At 40.2% G+C, this 25,478-nt stretch overlaps 2 protein-coding genes across 4 annotated transcripts in view; one reads left to right on the top strand and one right to left on the bottom strand.

The window, feature by feature from the left end:
- The window catches only part of adamtsl3 (ADAMTS like 3), a 101,658-nt gene extending 97,984 nt beyond the window's left edge, over window positions 1–3,674 (bottom strand). For both annotated transcript variants that reach the window (XM_088347108.1, XM_088347110.1), the window contains exon 1: window positions 3,574–3,674. In XM_088347108.1, the coding sequence (XP_088203234.1) occupies window positions 3,574–3,630 (57 nt within the window). In that variant the 5' untranslated portion in view covers window positions 3,631–3,674. The remainder of the gene's footprint in view (window positions 1–3,573) is intronic.
- A 10,816-nt stretch (window positions 3,675–14,490) lies between these two features.
- Window positions 14,491–24,530, top strand: gba3 (glucosidase, beta, acid 3). 2 transcript variants are annotated; one of them, XM_088347369.1, is made up of 6 exons: window positions 14,491–14,651; window positions 15,579–15,803; window positions 17,560–17,921; window positions 19,860–20,300; window positions 22,376–22,499; window positions 22,560–24,530. In XM_088347369.1, exons 1-6 carry the CDS (start codon window positions 14,597–14,599, stop codon window positions 22,760–22,762), a joined length of 1,410 nt encoding a protein of 469 aa, XP_088203495.1. In that variant the 5' UTR covers window positions 14,491–14,596; the 3' UTR covers window positions 22,763–24,530. The 2 variants fall into 2 exon arrangements, with proteins under 2 accessions (XP_088203495.1, XP_088203496.1); XM_088347370.1 differs by lacking the exon at window positions 14,491–14,651 and having other exon boundaries at window positions 15,626–15,803; window positions 17,649–17,921.
- The last annotated feature ends 948 nt before the right edge of the window (window positions 24,531–25,478 follow it).

Raw genomic sequence — 25,478 nt, 5'->3', positions numbered from 1 at the left:
ATAGATAGATAGATAGATAGATAGATAGATAGATAGATAGATAGATAGATAGATAGATAGATAGATAGATAGATACTTTATTCATCCCCTAAGGGAAATTCACATTTCCAGCAGCATCCCTGAGCTGAGAACAGTACAATAATAAAGACAAAAGAATACAATATACAAATACCCAGTGTGACGTGCAAATGCCCACTGTAGCGTGTTATATAGAGTAACTAAATAGTGCTACAGAGAATACATATTGCAGTAAGATTCGGTAATATCCAATGTAGGTGGTGTGGTTTAATGTGGGCCTTTACTCTGCCGGGTGGAGTTAAAGAGCCTCATGGCATGAGGAAGAAAAGATCTCTTCAGTCTGTCCGTAGTACAAGACAGTGACAGCAGTCTGTCGCTGAAACTGCTCTTCTGTCTGGAGATAATGCTGTGTAGTGGATGCGATGGATTGTCCATGATTGACCTCAGCTTTTTCAGTGCTCGTCTCTCAGCTACTGTTGTTAGGCTGTCCAGCTCTTTGCCCACAACAGAGCTCGCTTTCCTAGCCAGTTTATTGAGACGAGAGGCATCCTTCTTCTTGACGCTGCCTCCCCAACACGCTGCCGCATAGAAGAGGGCGCTTGCCACTACTGTCTATGTATATGTGTTCACCTCTAATATAAAGTATTTACATCTGAAATAAAAATTATACACCACCGGGATACTGCACTTAAACGGGATAATGCACTTAAAACTGCAACAGTCAACGTGACTACTAAAAAATCTTCCATTGGACAATATCATGGAAATGAAGTCAAGTGTAAATAAGTAAACAGTACAATATAAACCCTTTAACAGTCCAAAAATGAATCAAATAAAGACCTTTAATGCGAATATTCTTCTTCTGCAAATAAAATATTTTTTTTCTGCATCACTGTTTTGGAATTAGGTCAAGAGCATCTAAAGTATTAACTGTACATGCCTTGGATATTGCACCTAAAACCATAACAGTCAACAACTGAAAATTCTACCATTGCACAAATTTATGGAAATCAAGTGCAATTAAGTAGACAGTACAATATAAAACCTTTAAAATTGTATACATAAACAAAGTAAAGACCATTTCTGCAATAAAACTTATTCTGCATACATGTTTTAGAATTAAGTTAAGAATATTTTAGAGTAAAAACTGTACATAACCCGGATATCACACTAGGCCTGGATAATACACGCAAAAAACAGGGTATTGCACTTAGAACAGGGACATTGCACTTTAACACGTTGTTTCATGACTGTGGTTTAGTGTGTTGATAGCTTTGGAGAAAAAGTTATCCCTCGGCCTGTTTGTTCGGGCCTTGTGGGTTCTAAGCCGTCGGCCTGGTCTACTGTTGAGAAGTGTAATTCAGTGTTCTCGTTTGCCCGCGTCCCTGCGTCCTAGACGCATCATTTTTGCTGGGGACGCATAGAGTCAAATCAACGTGCGTCCCCAGGAGCAACTTTTTTGACACAAAATTGTCATTATTACCCGATTACTTTTAGTTTTAACAAAGATTTACAGCACTCCAAACTTTTCGTCAGGCAGATCCGCCATTGTTGTTTTGGTCTCGCGGTTCGAGTTTTCGCCTGCACGCCGATCTCGGCAAACGAGATCTCGTCGATTCGAGATTACGTCATTGTTGTGGTGCTTGTCGTCGAGGGAAGGTGAAAATCAACACAAAATTGGTAATTTCTTCAGTGTCAGTAATAAGTCGAAACATAATGCAGAAAGCGATAACAACGGCAATAATTCCCGCCCGAAAAAAAGGCGGAGAAATTCTTCACAAGATCGCTAGGAAAACACGAGAGGCTAAGAAAACACGTGTGTTGAAGCGAACGACTCGACGAAAGAAAATAAACAAAATAATACTCCTAAGCAAGATAAGGACTTTTCTGCCAAAATTGACTTAATTTTATTCCTGGTTACGCTATGAGGAGGATGATAATGGATTGGACCTTGAGAAGGCATTTCAACTGTGGCGTGACAGCAAACCACAAAGATATGAAAAAATCTGAACCGATAACTGCTTTGTATTACCAATTAACTGTGATGATTAAAACTGAATGAAAATATAGATTAATATAATTATTTCAGCAATATTGTTTTGTATTATGTACAATATTGTTGTGAACTGAAAAATCTTGAAGTGATAACTGATTTGTATTACCAATAAACTGTGATGATTAAAACTGAATGAATGTATAGATTTATATGATATATTTGTCGCCGATTTACAGTTTCAACCTCGATAACACAAAATTTGGGGGACCCATAGATCTCTGTTGGGACCCATAGATTTTTGAGCATGCGAGTCCCCGGGACCCATCACTTTTTAGAGGTAAAATGAACATTGGTAATTGATCGTTAGTTGTTTTTTCTTAGAAGTACTTACTTACTCAAAGACATCAACCTACTGGAAGGAGTTCAACGTCGGTATACGAAGCGGATACCTGGGATGCACAATTTGTCATATCCGGAAAGACTACAAAGGCTGAACTTGGACTTTTTGGAGCTCCGCAGAATTCGATTTGATTCTTTTTTTTTTAATTTTTTGTGTTCAAAGTACTTCATGGAATGATCAATGTGCCCTTTGATCAATTTTTTGAGTTCTGTGAGTTCTACACAGCATTATCTCCAGACAGAAGAGCAGTTTCAGCGACAGACTGCTGTCACTGTCTTGTACTACAGACAGACTGAAGAGATCTTTTCTTCCTCATGCCATGAGGCTCTTTAACTCTACCCGGCAGAGTAAAAGCCCACATTAAACCACACCCCCTACATTGCATATTACCGAATTTTATTGCAATATGTATTCTGTGTAGCACTATTTAGATATTCTATATAACACGCTACAGTGGGCATTTGCACGTCACATTGGGTATTTGTATATTGTATTATTTTTGCTTTATTATTGTATTGTTCTCAGCTCAGGGATGCTGCTGGAAATGTGAATTTCCCTGCGGGGATGAATAAAGTATCTATCTATCTATCTATCTATCTTGATGGTTTACGTGGCCACAGATATAAGTTACAGGTGCCTAGACCTACCAGCAACTTGCATGGAAACTTTATTTCTTTCAGGATACCAAACATTTGGAATTTTTGGCCTGTCCGGGTTGTTAGTGAAAATTCGGTGCAAACTTTTACGCAAAGGTTGGCAGAGATAGATTTTTCAAATTTTCTTAGGGGAGGGGGCGTAAGGTGACCACATTTGGCCATGCTCACTCTCAGCACTAGTTTTGTGTCATGTTTTGATTAATGTATCTAACAATACTTTCAATAAACATTACGGCCGAGTCATTCCTAAGACTTAAAAAGTGGTCGGCGGCGCCCTCTGTTGGCTGCGGCTGCATCGGCTCGCTACAACGGGTCAGGTGCAATCGACATTTCGTTCTGTGTACATTGTTACACAGAATGACAATACAAGGAAATTATTATTATTATTATTATTAAGAGGCCAGCAACCTACTTTTGGGTCCCAACCCACCAGTTGAGAACCACTGCTTAAAAGTACACCTTGGTGAAACCAACCATGTTGACTATGGTGCGGCTGCGCTTACCTTGACCCAAACCGCGAACAGAAGCAGCCCACTCGCGCCCCAGCCGCCGCGCGTCATCTCTGCCCAAATTCCGCGACTTCGCACACTGAATGGAGTCAAGTGATCGTGTCTCTCTTCCCCTTCGGAGGGGGCGTGGGAGTGGGAGTGGGTTGGGATATTGACTCAGCTCAGATGGACGCGCGCGGTTAAGTGACGTGTGACGTAACATTTGCAGATCTGTTGCGAACACGTTGCTGCTAAATTTATGTTTGCATACCGAGCGAGAGTCGAGAAAAAAAAGTAGGGGGTTTCCAGACTGGAGGTAATTCTTAAAGAAACACACATCGGAGGGCATAATTTGGGCTCTTTGTCAAGCTTTAACTTTTAAATTACATGATGAGGGTTTCGACACCAGAAGCATTACAGTAAATAATACATGATAATACTGTTATCCTTGTTCATCATGTTTGGCATGTTACTTTAAAAAATGTGATGTCATTTATTCTGAATATGCATTACAAGTAGTGTAAGGCTTCCTAATTGTTATCAAACAATTTCTCGAAACAAAACATGGTAAAATAGAAAAATGAGGAAGCTACATATAAACTAAGAAAAAAACAAAAGGCATATTAAAAAAGGAGTGAGCAGAATTATAGTTAATTGGCTCTTACATCTTTAAAAAAACAAAAAAAATAACACAGAATCACAAATACTCCACTGAATTCTCCACTGCCTTGAAATGGTTCAGTTCATTTGATTCCTAGCACTCCCTTACCCACTCCTCTTTCGCTCGGCTAGTAGTGGAATAGCGGCGGAGTCTGTGGAAGCTCCGGTGTACAGAAATCCCTCTATCATCGCGGTTAATGGGGACCAAAACCACCCGCGAAAAGTGAAAATCTGCGAAGTAGCGACGCACCTTCAAAAATGCTAGAAAAAAAAAACAATAATTATTATTTTTTTATTTTGTATTTATTTTTTTATTATTATTTTTTAGACCTGGTTAATGGGGATCAAAACCACCCGCGAAAAAGTGAAAATCTGCGAAGCAGCGACGCCCCTTCAAAAATGCTTAAAAAAATAAATAAATGATATATATATATTATAATTTTTTTTATTATTTTTTAAATTATTTTATCTTATTATTATTATTTTTTAGACCTGGTTAATGGGGAACAAAACCACCCGCGAAAAGTGAAAATCTGCGAAGTAGCGACGCCCCTTCAAAAATGCTTAAAAAAAAAAACAATTATTAGTTTATTTTATTATTAATTTTTTTTAGACCTGAGAAGCTCTGAACCCGCGAAAGTGGAACCGCGAGGTAGCGAGGTCCCACTGTATTATGGTGATAATATTTTATACAGTTATGTTGAACAACAATTTTACCGCCCAATTCCATGACTTTGTTATCATCAAGAGATATAAGTCCTCATTTTATCTGCATTGGATCAAATGCAACCATGATTCGGCTTCTGTATGTGTACTCATTTTTTAATAAATGAGTAAAAACTGGGTATGGCATAGTAATAAGTTTCCTGCTAACCACGAAGTAAAAAATGATGTTCACAAATGGAAAGTGACACTCCTGAACAGCGTTGAATGATGTTAAATCGCTTTAAGTGAAAAAAAAGAAAAACAGGCACACTGGGTGTTTAGAAGCCCCTCCAAGCTCTGACCCTAAAATCATGGGCCATATCAATAGATGAATCAAATTCACCAGTAATTATTCATGGTCATTCTCCATTCTACCCACTAAGCAACATATTTTTATACATTTTCTAGAACTGATGTATATTTTGACTTTGCTTCAGGTCCTTATTTAGATTCTTCTAGTTTTACGCCGGTTGCAGATATACATAAAGTTTCCATGTTGTTCTTACGTAAAAGATTTTGATAGCCGCCCACCTTTTTACTAAATATGCTCGGAATACTTTCTGATAATAACCTGATCTTTTGCCTTATAGATGATTATTGATGTTTAATATAATACAATGTGAGGAAATGTCAACAGTTTTGATTGTATAAAAATGTATGTGTTCCAAAAAGTTGACTTGAAGCTATCTGTATTGCTCTTTTTTGCAATATGACGAGTAACTGTAGTGAAGTTTTACAGTTATTTCTGAAACCTCATCGCAGTAAAGTGAGTATGGCAAGACAAGTGAACAGTAAAGTGTGCGAAGTGACTAATGATCCAGTGGTTGTTTTACTTTGGACTGTATGTGTTTGATATGTGGTTTCCAAAGTAATTAGTTATAGTGACTCATTACTTCTTCCAAAAAGTAACTGAGTTAGTAACTGAATTACCCCAAAGTAAAAGTAACTAGTAGAGAGAGAACACAAGATCAATGTATAAGTAGTTAGGAATCAAGCCAAAACCTCAGCCCCAGGAGAAATATTCAAAAGAAGCTAACAAAATTGATGACGCTACAAAACGTAAACGTACATTAAAAGCATCGTGGAAAGAGGAGTTCATGTGGCTTGTAGCAGACGACGCAACGCAAACATTGCATGAATGAAGATGATAAATTCAGGGACATACTGATGGCAGACGGGAAACAGCGATGTCATATAAATGCAATGAATGTTATAACTAGATTTAGAATAAACTTAATTTGAAAGTATTGTTCCGTTATATATTCTGATTATCAATCCTTAATACTTTGCAACAATGTTGTTGTTTTTTTGTTGTTTTTTTTGCGATTAGTCGTCTTATTGTGTTTCAAGTTGTGAAAAATGGGGCAGGCAACTTTATGGCTGGGCAGGCAACTTTTCAGAATTGTCTCCCCTGGTGTCCGGTAACTTTTTGTCATGAGTTTCAGACATTAGTAATAAAACCTTGTAATATTTATCGCACTTCACCAGCAACAGATACAGCCATCACGTGAAGTGCAATAAATATAAACAGTAAACAATATAATAGAATAACAAAGTAATAAAATAACAATCAGCAGTAAACAATACAAAGGGTTAATAAATTAAATGAAGAAAGAAACAAAGGAAAAAAACACAAGAGGAAAAAGGAATACACTTTACATTCTATATAAACACATCCACACTGAAAAGCATAAAAAATGAAACTAAAAATACTCAAAATATACAAAAAAACGATAAAATACACTTATACCAATACAACAATTTTAACCTTATTCGCAGCCGCAATAGGTGCTGTTCATTTTAGGCAGAAAGTGTGGGACATGGTTGCCCCCTTGGCCACAGCTTATAGCAATAATGGACTGGGGGTAACGGAGTGCAGCCAATACAGTGCATTTCATATAAGGCGGGCCACAATGAAGCGGGAAAAAACATGCCCCTGCTCTCAGCAATAGTCGAGCAGGGTCAATGGATCACGGTCAAAGCAGTACATTTCATTTGAAGCAGGCCAGAACGGGCCTTTTGCCGGTCCCCACATCCATCAATATCATTCGGCAAAAAAAGATTGCGGAATACTTTTCAATCCGCGATGCACCAAGATCGCAAAGTAGGTAGCGTGGAGCAGCGAGGGATTACAGTAATCACGATAAGTTCTTTTAACTCTGATCAAGCCCGCTAAATATGCGACCAAGTTCCCCTAATCACATGCCGAGGCGGCCCGGACGATTGCCGGAGCAGATGCCGGAGTGCATAAAAACAAACCGGCCGCTGTCCCGCCAAGGGGCACGTAGATGGCAAATTCCTGAACGGCTCTTTGGATGCATGTGACAAGCAACACTTTGACTCCCGGCCCGGCACCCCGACCATCAAACGCTTCTGTTTGGCCCCTTCCTATAAAAGAGACAACCGGGTTACTCATACGAAGGGGGCTGACCTCTGTGGAGAAACTCGAGCAGGGAAATGTTCACATGCGGCGTACAAGAGTTTGCACATGCAAAACGGTCCACAACCAAACCGCAATAGCCCCCGATCGCCACGAGAGAAACTCGGCTGTTTAAAGGGACAGTTTGTAATATTTAGCACCTCCAAGACGCAAACTCAGGCCATAAACCGTCAGCAGTGGAAAACTGTCCAGAGTTGTGTCCTGAGCACTGTTGGGAATGACGTAACTGCGTAATCTAACTGCTACCTTAAATTTATTGAGACGAGGCGTGTTGGAGTCTGTTTACTTTTGTGTGACTTGCAAGTAGATTGTAACATACAATTGTTCACGTTAGGTGACCTAACACGCATCCTCAGTAGCAATGTGACATTATGGATAATGTAGTTCAAACATAGTAACAGTAACTTTAAATTGTTTTACTTTAGACTTTTGTTGTCAACAAAATATTTGAAGTGAAGTTGCCTATTTCTACTTGACCAGTATTTAGGTTGTGGGTACTTGAAGTATGGGAGCATATATCTACTTGAGCACTTGTCTGACTTGAGATTTGGATTCATTCAATAAAACTCACTTTAAATTGTTTAACAGTGGACTTTTGTTGTGAACAAAATACTTCAAGTATAGTTGCATATGTCTACTTGACCAGTTGTCTCAGATTGTGAGAGTTAGATTTAATTTAGTAAATGGACTTTATATTGTTTGCTGCTGATTGTTAATTTATTATATTGTTTACTGTTTATTTTTATTGCACTTCAAGCGTAGGACCTGTTGCTGGTGAGGTGCAAGACATATCACAAGGTTCTATAACACAATAACCTGACTGTTTGTTCTTCTCTATTGAAATGACTTGAGCATTGCTCAAACATTTTAAACTCTTTGATATACAACAACTTCTTCCTAAAGGAACGGAAATAGTTACTTTCTTTGGTAACTTGTTACTTTGACTATAGAGTAATTCAGTGACTAAATCAGTTCCTTTTCAGAAGAAGTATTAAGTAACTATAACTAATAATGTACTTTTTTTAAAGTAATGTGCCCAACACTGATCCTAAGTGGTGCCCCAACGACCCAGGCGGTAAAGGGAACTCTGAACCGGGAGTGGTAGAAAAAAACATTGATTGCAAAAAAACCAAAACGAATTCAAAGGTGGTGTCCGTACTTTAAAAATATTCTACTTGCTGATGCCATCTTCTGGCTGGAATCATCATTGCAGCCTGTATCAAGCTGCCTGTGTCCCGTGTGTGTCTCTTAAACGTGCTCGAATAAATTCTTTATTTTTCCTTTTGTTTGGGCTGTATTTGAAAGTCCTTTTCTTACTCTCACCATTTTCATCATAGAAAAATTTAAAACAAACAGCACACGCGTGAAAACACACTCCTGTAAACATACATGAAAACCCACTCTTCTTTCCCCTTTTGTCTTTTTCCCTTTTTACTTTTTTTTTTATTTAATTCAGTTTTTTTCTTTTTTTTTCTTTCTTTGTGGAAGGCTGGTCGAAACATGAGAAGAAAATGGTGCTGTTGGGTCACTTTGGGTCCATAGTTTGTATTCTTCCTTGTGCTTTATAACACAAATTTTCGGTTGCAGTGCACAATAGAGTGACATCTAGCGGTCAAATAATACACAATATCCTTTTAAGCATCTATAGCGGCTAAAAATAAAAGTAAACATTAGCATTCCAGCGCTCTGCGTGTTAATGGAGATTAACCCCGATCGGAGCCTGCGTGTCAGACAGCAATTCAGGTGGCTCATACCTCGCATACCTGCTGCACTATTTTGAGCTTGCCCGGGTCCTCGGCAATGAAAACAAATTGAAAAATGGTTCTACCGCTTTAGTGGTTACTCTGATCCGCTCATTGTTTCAAATGCAAGAAATAAGTGGCAGCCGTCTTATCTCAAAGTGTACACATTTTCTAAGAGGGTCAAGCTGACATTTGACCGCCTGCATGTGGGAGGGTTTTGATTTGGTTCTTTTTAATAGATTAAAGAAAAACCACATAAAATTAGATTGGATTTATGGAGAAAGGGCCTCAAGATTATGAACAGGTTCCTAGAAAAAAAATACGGAAAGTCATCAAGACAACACAGAAAATCATGGGCTGCTCTCTACCCAGTCTGAAGGTCATTACTGAAAACATGGATTCCTCTCACCATGGCCAACACCTCTTTGAACTGCTGCTATCTAGCAGGCACAACAGGTCCCGTAAAACAAGGTCTAAGAGGCTCAAAGACAGTTTCTTCCCCAGGGCTATCACCACACAAACAAGCACACAAGGCTGTGGAAAAAAAACAAATGTCTTGCTGCTGAATGCACTTTTTTTGTTACATTTTATTTGAAAAAATATATGTATATAAACATATATCATGCTGTTCTGGACCGCTAACATGGAATGCATTGTTGTGGCCATGATCCATTATCCTTGGTTGACTATGGTGGAAAGCAGGGGTTGGCTGAGTGCTTCTCTTTTCAGTTTGGGCAGCTGAAGCATGCCATTGTGGCCTGCTAGAATGTACTGCAGTGTTTTGTGATCCATTATCCCCAGTCAACTTTTGCTGAAAGCTAGGGTTGAGGGCGAAAAATCGTGTCATGTCTGGCAGCTTTTTTCTGTTCTTCCCATTTAAAATGAACACATGCCTTTCAACATATACGTCTCCCCTGTATTTTATACGATGTTTGATGATTTCAAATTGTGTACAGCGTATAACAATATTTAACAATATTTTTTAACTAGTTTTCTGTTTGACCAATCTCGTATTAGCCATTTCGGCTCTAATTCAGATCGTCTCAGTCACTGGTAGCAAATGACAATGTCGGTGTATTTTGCTAATATTGTTGTGATAATATACATATTGTGTCTCGCTGTGAGTAAATAGGTACTGCAATTTGTTTGTATGATTTAATATTGTTTAATAAGGTGAATTACAACCATTAACAAGTGGAGAAATTGGCTGTGATTGACAGGCATGTGAACAGCACCCGTGCGGTCGCAATCCATTATCCTCTGTCCGCTATTACTGCAAGCTCAGGGTGGCACAGAATGTTATAATGGGGTGGGGAGCTTTGTTGCAGATTTTCACATAAAATTGGGGTTTCCAGTCCCTATTAGTTGCGATTAACAGGGTATTACAGTATGGTTGTTTTTGTGAATCTTGCGGGGTGGGTGCGGTTACAGCCGAGTTGGCATATCTGAGTCCAAGAGAAAACCCAGTTCTGGTTAAGTCAGCTTTTTGGTACCAGTCATACAAAAAAAATGCGGTGCACTGTAACAAGCAGGAGTGAGATAACAGTTCACTATACAATGTGTTACATTGTATCCTGGATCTTCACAAAATGTTGAAATTTAACGTAGATTGAATAACACCAAAGGCCGGCCATCTTTAACCAACATTATTCAAACAAAGGCATGTGTGTCGTGACACCTGCCGCCCGGTTTACCAATCCAAAAAGGTTGTTTTTTTTCCAATTCCATCTAAGTGCTTGTTAAAAGCGGCTCTTTTCTGTAAACATTTGGCTGACGATCATTCTTCGTAAAGTTTAATAATGTGCGGACTTGAAACACCGGTTAGGAGCAGAGTTATTCCCTCACCTCCCACTCGTAATCTTTATTTTTACTTTAGGGGAAACTGTGCACCCTAATTGGAAGCCAAGGTACCCAGCTCTGCCCAGTCTGGAAGATATTGCCGACAACATTATTCAAAGGACAGTATGTACCACTAGATGTCACCGTATTGTGTCCTGCAACCGAAAATAATAGCGAAAAAGCACGAATATGATTACAAACTAGGGAGATTCATAGTCAAGTCAAGTCACATTTATTTTTACAGCCCTTAACCACAAAATGTCTTAAAGGACTGACCAGCTTACAATTACACCATCCCCTGATCTTAAACCAACATGCGGGCAAGGGAAAACTCCAAACCTCAGCACAAGGAAAATAAGAAACCTTGAGAAGCGGCTTCACAAGTAGGAATTCCCTTTCCAGGTTGACCAGGGTGCAATAGACTTAGCAATGGGTAACAGTCCACAAAACAAAAAGAAAACAATAGGTAATGCACATAATTGTGCCAAGGCTTTTGGTTTACTGAGTACTCATAATAGCAAGATTATAAGGCTCATTTTTCACATTTACAAATTTTTCAACTTATGAGTATTTTTTAAAATTCAGGTTTATATGATTTATATGCATATTATTTAAATCATCCCTGCGACCCTACTGAGGATAAGCGGTGCAGATAATGGATGGCTGGATGGATTATTTAAATCATTGTTGTATTTTTCTTAAAGGAGCAGATTTTGATCACCATTGGTAGGCACTAACTAATACACGTTGTCCATTGACGGACTCTTCTCACCCTAGCCACCATTTCTTAGAACTGCTGCCCTCTGACAGATGCTAAAGAACCTTTAATAAATAAAGTGCACAGTTCTGGCCGCGATCCATTATCACGGGTTGACTATTGCTGAGAGCAGGAGCCAGCAGAGCCCTTTTTTGGGGGGGTTCAGTCAGCTGAAGAATGCCATTGTGACTCTTCTTAAATAAATGCTAATGTTTATAGCATTTGACTATTGCTGAAAGTGGGGGCTGACGGAAAACTTTTTTTTTTTGGTTCAGGCCGCTGAATTGACCATTGTGGCTCGCCTAAAATGAACTGCACTGTTCTTGCCGCAATCCATTATCCACAGTCGACTATTGCCGAGCTAAGAAACCAAATTTCAGTCATGGATGACAGCCCTTGTTTGCCGTTCAGCCCCTGAGCAACCACAATACATTATCCCTGGTGGTTTTTGAAATATTTTTGGGGTGGTGGATCTTTCAACCCTCGTTGACAGCGGGTGACACTTTCCCAGGAGCAGATTACACAGGTATCCATTACCAAACTCCATTAAATGCCACACAGGAACAGTGGAAACCGGAGAGCTTAAGCCACAATGGAATGATTTTGGTACCCTGTTTGACCCCACTTGCATAACCCGTCGCTGTTGTGAACCAAGAAATACTAATGTTTGGCTACACATACATCACTTCTATGCATAATTCTAAGGAAGCGCCAAGAGTGCTAAAATGTAGTAAATAAAATGTATTTTGGAAAAAAACGTTTGCTTTTTAACAGGCACCAAAATGCAAAAACAAGAAAATCATTTACTGTCAAACAAACTGTAAGAGGTGGGGCTACTGGACAGAAATGACCAATGTCTTGAAAAATAAATTGATTTTAAGGATCATGCACGGAATAGAATAGAATAGAATAGAATAGAATAGAATTTATTGTCATTGCAACAATTGAAGAAAGAAGATAAAATTCTGCAGTTTAAGATAATAAGTTAAGGGTATACTGTAGTCAAAAACTACACAGAATCTAAAAATTACCTGCTCAATTTGATAGACCGCAGATGTGTTTCTTCTGTAAAACAGCATACTTAAATAAAAATTACATCTGAAAAAAGGAATTTAAGAAAAACATGATAAAATAAGATAAAAAATATATATATTTGAGTTATTGATCAATAATTTAATATTAACCATTAACATGGAATCATGACATAATATCGTATGTATGAGTATTAAGTATAATGATCTAAAATGTAAGAAATTAAAATTGTTTAAGTCATTGTAAATGCAAGAATAGTAATTTCATATTTAATAATAATGCTAATCAATCTTAAAAATTAATATGACGTAATTTCCTGTTATTTAGCACAAATATTTATATTTAATATAATGGAATACTTTATATAAATATTGCAGTTTCAGTCAAGATAAGCAAACAACGATCATAAAGTATATGATGACAAAATATTTAAGAATGATAACATTTTGAATTCGGCAGCACAGCGGCGCAGTGGTTAGCGCGTGTGCGGCACAGTTCTAAGGAATTGGGAACCTCCTGTGTGGGTTCAAATCCAGCTACCGGACTTCCTATGCGGAGTTTGTATGTTCTCCTTGTGCTTGCGTGGGTTTCCTCCGGGCACTCCGGTTTCCTCCCACATTCCAAAGACATGCATTTCAGGTGGATTGGCCGGTCCAAATTGTCCCTAGGTGTGAATGAGCGAGCGAGTTGTCTGTCTCTGTGTGCCCTGCGATTGGCTGGCAACCAGTTCAGGGTGTCCCATGCCCACTGCCCGATGATTGCTGGGATGGGCTCCAGCACCCCCGCGACCCTACTGACGATAAGCGGTGCAGCTAATGAGATGGGATGAGAGACATTTTGAATTCATAAATTTTAAATAATTGTGGGTACATATTTAGTAATGACACCGTTTGATAAAAAATGAATAGCAATATGCCATAACTGTCTGTTATTTAGCAAAATGTGTTCTGTCCCCTTTAAAGGATGTTAACTTTTAATTGCATTTTTGGGACCCATATTTAATACACATTAGGAAGTTTAATGCCGCAATTGTCTTTATTTATGACCATTTTGTTATTTCTTAAAACCTTGCACATTTACTGCTTGATCTATGGCATTCCGTGGCCTAGGTTCACCCCACAATACATTGTTAATACCCATTTGGTTTACTTTAGCGTCATCTAGTGTTCAAATGTAAAGATGGCACTTTACTGTCTACAATGCACTTCCAAAAAATAGAAAGAAACTAACTGAAAATATAAATATTTCAAAATGTTTTTTTTTATTTGAGGGACATGTTTGAACACTATTGTCCTGAGAAAATTATTCATTACAAACATAAAACGTGTTTTATAAAGCCGGGCTTAAATTCCTTAACTATATTGCCCTCCTCTGGCTTGAATCCGTAAACGCAATGAAAAGCCATTCATGTCATTCATAACGGCAAATACATTTAATTAGAATAAGAAAACGTTGAAATACCAACATTTTTTTTAAAGAAAATGTGTTTTATAAAAGTTTAAGTAATTGTATTTTATCGTTTTGTTCATGACAAAAGAAAATGCCATTACGAGATACTGCCTTCACCGACACTGATAAAATATTTCAAAGGTTCATTAAAAACATACAAAACTCACCTCCGTGGTTATTTACATTGATTGAAGGTATTTTGATTTGGTTTCAAACCTAAATTATTTCCAACAGATAAATTACATGACTATAAAATATCACAACAGTTTGGAAAACGTTACGTTGAAAACGTCACACGGAATAGCACTTCCGGGTTGTGAGCTGTTTCCCTTTCTTCCTGTCTTTTGCGTAAAAAAAAGATAATAACTCAAATTTAAAGTTAATAATTACATGATAACACGGAGATGCTAAAGCATGTTTCCACCTGGCTTTGCATGGGGGGCTGCAACGGCAGCGTATCAAATTGAAGGTAGGTTGGCGTGCAAACTCTGCTGATGAAGCCAATCGGATAGAAATATATTTGTCTTGATTGCTTTTCTTTACAAAATATTGAATATTGATTACTACAAGCTTAGACTTGGCACTCTAAAATTAAAATGTCACACAAATTTTGAAAGAGATAAACGAGGTATTAAAGAAAAATAATCATGTTTGGATAGAGATCGAACCTCGTGTGTGGAGTTTGCATGTTCTCGCCTGGCTTGCCCAAAAATAGCTATGGGCTCCAGTACTCCTGCGACCCTACTGAGGATAAGTGGCGCAAATAATGGATGGTTGGATGGTCGGATAAGTAATAAAATGCTTCTAGATTGGCCAAAGTGCATTAGAACAATTTTGCATTAGGCAGCGAGATATGTATTTTTTTCATCCAGTGTCTTGTTTAGTTGTTGAGTGTGGTTAGAGACATTTTGAAAAAGTAAAAAATATCTCTGTGCCTGATAGTCATTCTTTTAAAGGATGTGTAGCGCCCAGTAGAGTAGTCCTGAACCATGTCAGCAATGTCCTCCTGACTAGGTAGAGAGCAGCTCATGTTTTCCTGGGCTGTGTTGATGATGTCTAATAGGTGGTTACTATCCTGGGTGGAAAATTTCATTTATTGGCTCTGCTACGGTAATGTTCCTCAGACTGTGCAGAGAGCAGTAGTTGATTTCCTGGGCTGTGTTGATGACTCTCTTAAATGTTGTCCCAGCATTGGTGGAGCTTACCCTAGCCTACTACATCTCTGGGGTTGGCACACCAGGAAAGTTCGAGGGAGTTTTATTAAAATAAGATTCAAGAAAGGGGGAAATATGCAACAACTAAGAACCTTAAGACATTCTTCAAATGAACATTATTACAATAAGCTATTAAAGGGAACATAACGAATGAACAGGAGATTTTCCAATCTTTTTTTCAGGAGGTTGGGATGCAGACGGTAAGGGCCCAAGCATCTGGGACACGTTTTGTCACGAAGAGGGCCGAGTTTGCGGTGCGCAGACGGGCGATGTGACCTGTCACAGCTACAAACTGTGGGAAAAAGATTTAAAGTGCATCCAGCAACTTGGGCTGACCCATTACCGCTTTTCTTTCTCCTGGGCTCGCCTCCTTCCTGATGGGACCACAGGATATGTCAATCAAAAAGGTACCAATGAATTCCAAGTTAACCAAGAAGCATTTGTTTCTTTGATTTCATGTTTGTGCTGCACACGTTTTGTATTTTTATCATTTTTTGAGGGTAGGGGAATATTGTAATACCTCGCTACTCCGCGCTTAGTGGCGTCAGTGCATTACGTGTTGAAAAAAATATTCTGCAATCCATTATCCCCGCTCGATTCTTGTTGAGAGCAGGGGACGGAAGAGTACATTTTTTGTCAGGCATGGCATCCTTTTTTGTTTCTTTCTGTCCGCTTAAAACTGAAATGCACTCAAGCAGTCGCAATCAATTATCCCTGATAGCACATTGATGCGTGAGGGCACTGGCAGGGCGCACTATAGTCAGCTTGTGGCTCTTTTTTTGCCATAGCTGCATTTGTGCGGCCGAAATCCATGATTTCTTATCTCATATTGCTGAATATGAGAACCAGCAGAGAGCACTTTTGCCCGGAAGCATGCCGTTCTGACCCACCTAAAATGAACTGCACTGTTTCGGCTGTAATCCATTACCTCTGGTCAGCTATTGTTGAGAGCAGGGACGGGCAGCGTGCACTTTTGTCTAGTCTAGTGGCTCTTTTTTTTGCAGTTATTGGATTTGTGCGTAAAAGGAACTGCACTTCTGCAATCCTGTAATGCTGCGAGCGATGACCAGAATGAGGCACTTTTATCGACAGGTATGCTGTTCTGGTCCAACTAAAACGATTTGCACTGTTTTGTCTACGATCCATTATCTCCAGTTCACTATGCTGAGGCGGGAGCACATTTTGTATTTTGTTGCGCTTTTCTTTTTCTTTAGACTAAAATGAACAGCACCTTTTGTCAGAACCAGAACAGAGACAGGACCCACTTGCGTTGTGTTTCTCACAAGTTTTATTGGAAGAAAGAGAAAGGGTTGCGCCCACGATCCGGTGATTGCTGGACGCAGGATGCAGGTCGCTCTGAACGCTGAAGTGGATCTTCCGCGCCGGGCGATGGCAGTGTCAGGAAAAGAAAACTGGTCAGTACCCGGGACAGGAGAGCAAAATCGTGGTGGGTCGGAGTCGTAAGCGAGTCGTAAGCCAGGAAAGGAGAGTAGACGTAGTCGGGGACAAAAAGAGGTCGAAAGCCGGGACGGAAGAGTAGACGTGGTCAAGATCAAAAACGGGTCGAAGCCGGGGGACAGACAGGAGCAAAAAACAGGTGGGAATCAGGGTTAACTGAGGTTCGCAGACGGACTGACAACAGGAGACCGATAGGAGTAGGTTTGAATAGGGACAGGAAGCCAATCAGAGTCCGAGGCATTTGGCGCCAAAGGAGCGAGCCCAGGTGATTCACATCGGTAATTATGACACTTGTGAGGCCGCGTTCTAATATCTCAGGGCGACTCTTGCGAGCAGGGTTGCATTTTAAAAATTGGGGCGCTTCTTCGCAGTTGGTCACCATTAACCGCGGTAAATGAAGGTTTACAGCAATTGATATTTTTCCAAATTGATTAAAATTTTCAGCTTTGCTATTTTTTAGGGGATCCAATTTAATCGACAAAAAAAAAGGCAAAGGCAAAAAATCTTGGATCATAATCAATTCTCAACACGTTGTCAGACTGACGATACCTTTGGAAGTCTTTGTACCCTGAGAGGTTCGGTAAGATGATCGCTCACTTCACTTGGCAACATGTTTGTCCGAGTGCTGATTTTCCGCTTCTTTCTAATTTATTCATTCGACTAACGAGGTACCACTGTACTAGCATCACTGCGGTCTTTCCGCAGGTGTGAAATACTACAACAAAGTAATCGACGATTTACTTTCATGCGACGTGACGCCCATGGTCACTCTGTACCACTTCGACCTGCCTCAGGCCCTGCAAGAGCTCGGTGGTTGGAAATCATCCGCCATCGCCAGCCTTTTCGATAGCTATGCTTGCTTCTGCTTCCGGACGTTTGGGGACCGCGTCAAATTGTGGATTACCATCAACGAGCCGTACGTGTGCGCAAAACTCGGCCACGAGGACGGCGTCCACGCACCAGGCCTGAAGGAGGCGGGTACCGCTGCCTACCTGGTGGGCCACAATATGTTACGTGCCCACATTATGGCTTGGCACAGCTATGACACTCTCTTCAGACAGAAGCAGGTGTGTACTAAAAATCTATTTTTTTTCAGTTCTTTGAAATCCTTGTATGAAAAGTGATGTGGAGCATTTCTGTTGGATTTCGTTTTGCTGAGGTTTTTGAGTTTTTCCTTGCCCACTTGCAGGCTTCAGATCAGGGGATGTTGTTGTTTTTGTGCACTGTGAAGTCCTTAGAGACTTTTTGTGACACATAGATATTACTTGACCTTATTTAACTTTGTTGTTCTGTCCACCAAAACGTGAACTGCACTTGTGCGGACCCCATTTTGCTTCAAGCAGGGTCAGGCAGAAGGCACTTTTGTCGGGAGTCGTGCCTTCTGCCTAAAATTAAATCATCCCCGATCGACTATTGCTGAGAGCAAAGCATGGCAGAGGGATTTTTTTTTCAGTTAATTTCCCTGAAGCGTGCCATTGTAGCCCACCTAAAATGAATGGCACAATTTTGGCCGTGATTTATTAACTTCAGTCGACCATTGCTGAAAGCTGAGGATGAGAGAGCAAAATTTGTCAAGTGCGGCAGTTCTTTTTTTTCGTTTTTTCCACTTGAAAATTGGGAGCATCCACGTGGCCGTGGTCCGCTATCACTGGTGGGATCAAGAGATCGCGGGTTTGATTCCCATCTCCTCAGTGTTATATGTCGAAGTGTCCTTGGGCAAGACACTGAATCCCTAATGCCCCCAAAAAGCAGGTTGGCACCTTGCATGGCTGCATAGCCACTATTGGTGTGTGAGTGTGTGTTTGAATGGGTAAGTGTGAAGCACATTGTAAAGCGCTTTGGGAGGACTTCATTGACTTGAAAAGCGCTATATAAATGCAGACCATATGGAGAGGGGGCTACGTTGCAGTGATAAACAAGAGATCGCGGTGGATAACCTGGGTGTCAGCAACAAGCGTCTTTGGAGCTGCATGCTGATCTTTGGCGCTCCCTAGTGGCTCCATGGGCCTTTTTCAAAAATATTTGAGAATGGAAAATGATACAGTTTCTGTAGTAGGACAAATATGACCAGGGTTGGGTAGGGTTACTTTGACTTGATTACTTTCAATTACTTTTGGATTGCTCCAATACCAAATATGCTAATAAAAGACAAAAGAAACTAAATATGAATAAAATTACTACATTTTGTGCAGGCTTGGGGAGTAACGGAATACATGGAACGGCAAAAATGATGTTGGCAAGCTGTTTGGATTTATTTTCATTTTGTTTCTGTCTGTTATGTTAGTTTTGCCGGAGATCAAAGAGATCAAAGCCAGGAGAGAAAGCTTACCACGTGTTGTGAGTCATAATTTTATTCATATTTAGTTTCTCATCTCATCTCATTAGCTGCACCACTTATCCTCAGTAGGGTCGCGGGGGTGCTGGAGCCCATCCCAGCAATCATCGGGCAGTGGGCAGGGGACACCCTGAACTGGTTGCCAACCAATCGCAGGGCACACAGGGACAGACAACTCGCCCGCTCATTCACACCTAGGGACAATTTGGACCGGCCAATCCACCTGAAATGCATGTCTTTGGAATGTGGGAGGAAACCGGAGTGCCCGGAGGAAACCCACGCAAGCACGGGGAGAACATACAAACTCCGCACAGTAAGTCCGGTAGCTGGATTTGAACCCACACAGGAGGTTCCCAAGACCTTAGAACTGTGCCGCACACGCGCCGCTAACCACTGCGCCGCCGTGCTGCCCATATTTAGTTTCTTTTGTCTTTTATTAGCATATTTGGTATTGGAGAAATCCAAAAGTAATTGAAAGTAACCAAGTTAAAGTAACCCTACCCAACCCTGAATATGACACAGCATATTTTTTGGGGTGCGCTTTGTAATGCAGATAATATGGTACTTTGATGTTGTCACTATTAGCCACTTTTAACATCAATTGGGTTACTTTTGCTCTAAGGACCAATATTAGCCAAAACATTAATGAAACATGTATAACTTCCCATAGGGCGGTGCAGTGTCCCTGGCCATCAACAGCGACTGGTTCGAGCCGTGGTGTCCCGAGCACGCCGCCGACGTGGCCGCTTCAGCTCGTTCCCTGGCATTCACCTTGGGTTGGTTCGCGTGGCCTCTCTTTGTTAGCGGCGATTACCCTGATGTAATGCGTGAGGCAATCGAGGCTCAGAGCAGGAAATTGGGCTATGTCGGCGGTAGCAGACTTCCCGTCTTCTCCGAGGACGAACCGTCCGCTTTGGGCACAGCCGACTTCTTTGCCTTGAACTATTACACGTCCCGAAAGGTCAGACATGGATGCGCTGAGGAGCGAGAGATGTGCATCAAGCGGGATCGGGATACAGAGGAAGTTTTGGATCCCAGCTGGACGATTAGTGGCGCCCCCTGGTTGGCTGTTGTGCCCGCAGGGTTGCGGAAGCTTCTCAATTACATTAAGGTACAATACTGTCCTTTAACAAATTCAGATTGTGTGGATGAAACGATTTACTGTAATCCCTTGACACTTTGGGTTTTTTAATCAGCGGCCTTTGTACATCGCTGGTTGAAAATCATTCCGTAATCCATTACCAGTGTCTGAAATAACTTCTGCCCTGACGCCCGGGGCGTGCATATTTTACGTTGGGCGTACAACTTACAAAACGTCTCCGCCCGGGTGTCCGACAACTTTTTCGTTCAAACATACGATAGTATTATTCCGATTTCGAAATCTTTGTTCGGTTTAGAAATTTCGGAATTTCGTTTGGCAATATGCATACTCTGCAGCCAATCAGAAGCCTGCATCAAATAACTTCGTGCTTCCGGACTTTCCCCGAGTGTTCTAAGGTCGCGCATTTGCATATCATTTTCCGAAGTAGACGCACAGAGAACACAAGAAAAATGGAAAACCTCAGCCCCGGGAGAAAGATTCAAAAGAAGCTAACAAAATTGATGACGCTACCAAATGTAACCGTACATTAAAAGCATTGTGGAAAGAGGAGTTCACGTGGCTTGTAGCAGATGATGCAACGCAAACATTAAATGAATGAAGATGAGTAAATAAGTAAAGTAAGTACACACTGATGGCAGATAGAAAACCGCGATGTTATATACATGCAATGAAAGTTATAAGTAGATTTATAATAAACTTAATTTTAAAGTGTTGTTCTACTATATATTCTGATGATCAATCTTTAATACTTTGCAACAATGTTTTTTTTATGCGATTAGTTTTATTGTGGTTCAAGTTGTGAAAAATGGGGCAGGCAGCTTTTCCGAGTTGTCTGCTCTGGTGTCCGGTAACTTTTTCCACGAGTTTCAGACACTGCTATTTCCCCTGATCGCATATTGCCACGAGTGGGGGGACAGCAGAGCGGACTTTAGAGGCCTGGCGGTTCTTTTTACTTTTACTGTATTGCCGCAGTCATTTGGCCGTGATCCGTTATATCCAATCCCATATTGTTGCGAGGAGGGATTGGCAAGAAGACACCTTTGTGTTGCCATTCTGGCCTTCCTAAAATGAAATGCACAATTATGGCTGCAATTCATTATCCCTAGTCGACTATTGCTGAGAGCAGGGGCCGCAGATTGCATTTTCTTTCAAGCGTGTGATTGTGGCCCCTCTAAAATGAACTGCACTGTTTTGGAAATGATCCATCCATTGTTCCCAGTCAATTACGACAGGAGACGCGACAGCAAATTTCTGTCATGCATCGCGGTCCATCAGGTCCATTATCCATGGTCAACTGTTGCTTTGACCGGGGAAACATAAGTGGGGAGATCATTTTTTCAGATTTTTGCATATTGCGGGAGGTTCTGGTCCACATTATTCTCAATAAACAAGGGATTACAGTAAAGAAAGGGTTTTAAATTAGTAGCACCTGATTTCAAACTCTCAAAATAAATAAGTAACAGAATCAATGGCTTTACACACACGATCAGTTCTTATTACCTTAATTCTAAAAATATTAACTCAATGATATATGCAATCTGTCGGTGTCTATTTATCAAGGGAGATAATTCCATGGTTGACTGTGTCTAATGAAAATTACTTTTCAGTAGCATAGATGTAACATAGTAATAACAATTTATTACATACATTCCTCTCAAATTGGTAGCTATTCACACTAATCGTTAACAAAAAAGTAGTTCTCAGCTTTAAGAGGTAGGTGGCCCATTTTAAAAAATATTTTTATCTTTATTACCTACACATTTAACATTTATCATTGTCTAGGTACACATTTTTGGTAGTTGTTTAGGTACACATTTTATTAATCTGGCTATTAATTGATGTTTTTGTACATGTTTGAGTAATATTTTGCAATGCAAAGGAACGTAGAAAGATAAATACCATGACTTCATATGGTAGAAAATGTTTCGGTTTTCAAAGTTTTAGGTGTATGATCACCTATGCTGAAGTGATAATGGTTGAGTACCAAGGTATCACTATACAGAACTATTTCTATCTAGTGGTGAACTCCTAGAATGCAGTCCAACCATTTAAACATGGTCCGTTCTCCATTCTTTACCATCCAGGACACATTTGGGAACCCAGTGGTCTACATCACAGAAAACGGCTTCTGCCAGACAGGCCCATTGGTAATGGAAGACACTCAGCGCTGCGAGTTTTACAAACAAACCATCCAGGAAGTGGAAAAAGGTAGCATTATTTCACTTTTCCAGGTCAGTAGACAAACACTAACACTTCTGTTTCGTGAAGCTATTGTTGAAGACGGGGCCCGGGTCCGCGGATATTTTGCCTGGTCACTTCTGGACAACTTTGAGTGGGCGGACGGATTCGACCTCCGATTTGGATTGTTCCACGTGGATTTTTCCCACGTCGAGAGGAAACGAACAATTTACCGTTCCGGATTGGAGTACGGACAAATCATTGAGAAATACAAAGCTGTGCACCACACATGATGACTTTATCTTCAAGAATATTTTTTTATCTGAGCCCTTTAGTTTTACCTGTGGTGTTCCGCAGGGTTCAGTACTTGGCCCCCTTCTTTTCAGCATTTACATGCTTCCATTAGGTGATATTATTCACAAGTATAATATCAGTTTTCATTGCTACGCAGATGACACTCAACTATATCTTCCGATGGAGGAATCTGCCACACTAAACTGTGGAAATTCGGAGGCCTGCCTCACTGAGATAAAAGAATGGATGTCACTCAACTTCTTGCGCCTTAACTCTGAAAATACCAAAATGCTAGTTATTGGTCCATCTAAATGCCGTGAATCTGTGCAGCCCTTTGAAACTCTTTGTGATTAAGGGCTATACAAATGAACATGACTTGACTTGACTCTTTTACGAACATAAAATGCAAATCTTTATCTTTGAGAAAGAGACAACCTGGAAAAATAAAAGGAGATGTATCCTTTTGTTTATCAATGCATTATTGGCATTTTTACTTAACTGAGATGATCCTCAAGTGCAAGTAGGCATGTTTGTGACAAAAACCACAACTTTCCCAAACAAAGCACACGCTGGTATGCTCTGTTGCACTCATGGTGCGTTTAAAAGATCATCCATGCTGTCGGAACAATCAAACTTTCAAAGAAAAGCTCTGGTCTAAATGTGTTCTATTGTTCCAGATGTTAATGTTAAAATGCTTACTTGCAACAAAGTTTTTTTAATGAATTTCACATACGGCTTTATTGTTGGGAGTTAGGTCGAAAGCAGGGGTGCCCTAACTTTTTTAAAAGCGGGTCGGATTTTGGTAAGCTGAAAATATGTGAGGGCCCACTACTAAGCCTGATATTCTTTCAAAAGTCTTTAATAAAGTCAAACTCTGTAAAAGGTTTGCAGTGCTCGCCTTTGTAGTTCGCCTTTGTAGCATTTTTATTTGACTCTCACTAGGGCTGCACGATTAATCGATATCTCAATGTGTGGATTTTTTTTTCAAGGATTTATAGTTCCAGTTGGTTAATTGAGTGATGGAGTGTTTGGCCAACAATAACTTTTCAAATTTCAAGGTTTAATAGCGCCGGCCAATCAGAAGCAGGTTTTAATGGCACTAGTCAATAAAGGCAAGGCAAAGTTTGCAAGACGTTTCGGATCAGGGAATGGTGTAATAATAGTTTGTAGTCTGCAATAGGCTTTGGTCTCTGCAGCCCTTCTAGACTTCTTGTGATTAAGGGCTATACAAATAAACATGATTTGACTTGATAGGCTGGTGCAAGCTGTAAGTCAGTCAAACAGCCCTTTCGCAAATAGCCACCAAAACAAACGTGACAGCTCGTAGATTTAGCGGCTCATTACGTCGAAAAGGAATTCATCAGTTAAATCGAATTTTGAGGAAAGTCAGAGGAGCCCAAAGAAATGCTTGATCACCAGCGGGTGCTCCCTGGATTTGTACTGCGTCCGGGAATCCACTGAGGTCGGAAGATAATTCTTACAGGTAGGCTAACAACTCTTAAGCCACCACTGCTGAACATGGCTAATACCCCAACGCCAGATACATTACCCATAAACGGACAACTTGGACCTACTACTATAAACTGCTACATTCCTGACTCTTGTATTTTAACCATCAATGAAACCATGCAGAAGTCGCAGTTACCTGACGCTAGCGTGTAGCTAGCCAGCTAATCTTCAAATCACTTTCCTACACTCTAAGGAGAAGCCGTCTAATTTTGTTGTACTTTTGTATAATGACAATAAAGAGCATTTGATCAACTGCAATTTTGTTTTAATTTGTATATTTATAGTTGTTATCCTGTCACAGTCGTATATGCTCAGTCGGTAATAACGGAATTTCGAGGTAAGTTTTGTAAGGAATTAAATATTAAAATGTAGCGTTAACCAAATTGTTTGAATTAGTTATCTGACTACATTAACCAACTCTTGTTTCTTGATGGGAAAAGATGGACAAGAAAAGCCGACATTTTTCCACGGGGGCTGATTCAATTTCTTAAACAATTTAACTAAGTGAACTCAATCGAATAAGCCGAATTAGTGACTCGAGTCTCTGTCAAGCCTTCTCTCTCGATTCTCCCTCTCGATCTTCTCAAGTTCTTCTCCCAGCCCACATTTTTTTTCCACAAGCTAGTGTGCCGGCTCCTCTCATGGGCGCACCCAAAAAGCCACCACGTGGGCTCCACCATCCCGGAGAAGAGCGTCGCGATGTCTGTCCTTGTGCGCCTGGCCTTCTCCGTCAGAGTCCTGTTAACAAAATTCCCCAGCCAAAACAATCCGCTTTTGAAACTGCGTGACATGAAGCTCACTCAGTGAAAATCTTCATTGCACTCGATAAATGTAACTTGTATTCAATCGCAGGTTACTGCCATAATTTAGTAAAATGGTGATATATTTTTTTTACACATTTTTATACTGCTGTTTAATTTTATGACAGAGGCCAGTGAGAAATTAAAGCAGGGGCTGTAACTGGCCCCTGGGTCGGAGTTTGGACTGCTCTAACCCCATTTTGTAACAATGATAATAAAGGTATATTGTATTCTATTCTATTTACACTCAACCACTCTTTGCACATGTTTAAACATAAAAAGAACATTCAAGTCATTATTACAACTGTCGAAATTTTGGTACAAGTGTCATGAATGCAGAGCGTTAAAAGCAATGTTTTAAATTTATTTTTGATTTGTTCCAATATTTATCTCCAACAACAACAAC

Source organism: Urocampus carinirostris, chromosome 11 (genome assembly GCF_059441175.1).
Source record: "Urocampus carinirostris isolate Australia breed hairy pipefish chromosome 11, RoL_Ucar_1.0, whole genome shotgun sequence".
Classification (NCBI taxonomy): domain Eukaryota; kingdom Metazoa; phylum Chordata; class Actinopteri; order Syngnathiformes; family Syngnathidae; genus Urocampus; species Urocampus carinirostris.
The sequence above is the reverse complement of the archived record's forward strand: the minus strand, read 5'-3'. Positions and strand labels throughout refer to the sequence as shown.

Excerpts from the sequence above, each read along its gene's own strand:
- gba3 (XM_088347369.1), top strand. The coding sequence starts at position 14,597 with ATGTTTCCACCTGGCTTTGCATGGGGGGCTGCAACGGCAGCGTATCAA. Across the intron at positions 14,652-15,578 it reads GGCAGCGTATCAAATTGAAG|GAGGTTGGGATGCAGACGGT; the intron begins GTAGGTTGGCGT and ends TCTTTTTTTCAG. Across the intron at positions 15,804-17,559 it reads AGGATATGTCAATCAAAAAG|GTGTGAAATACTACAACAAA; the intron begins GTACCAATGAAT and ends GTCTTTCCGCAG.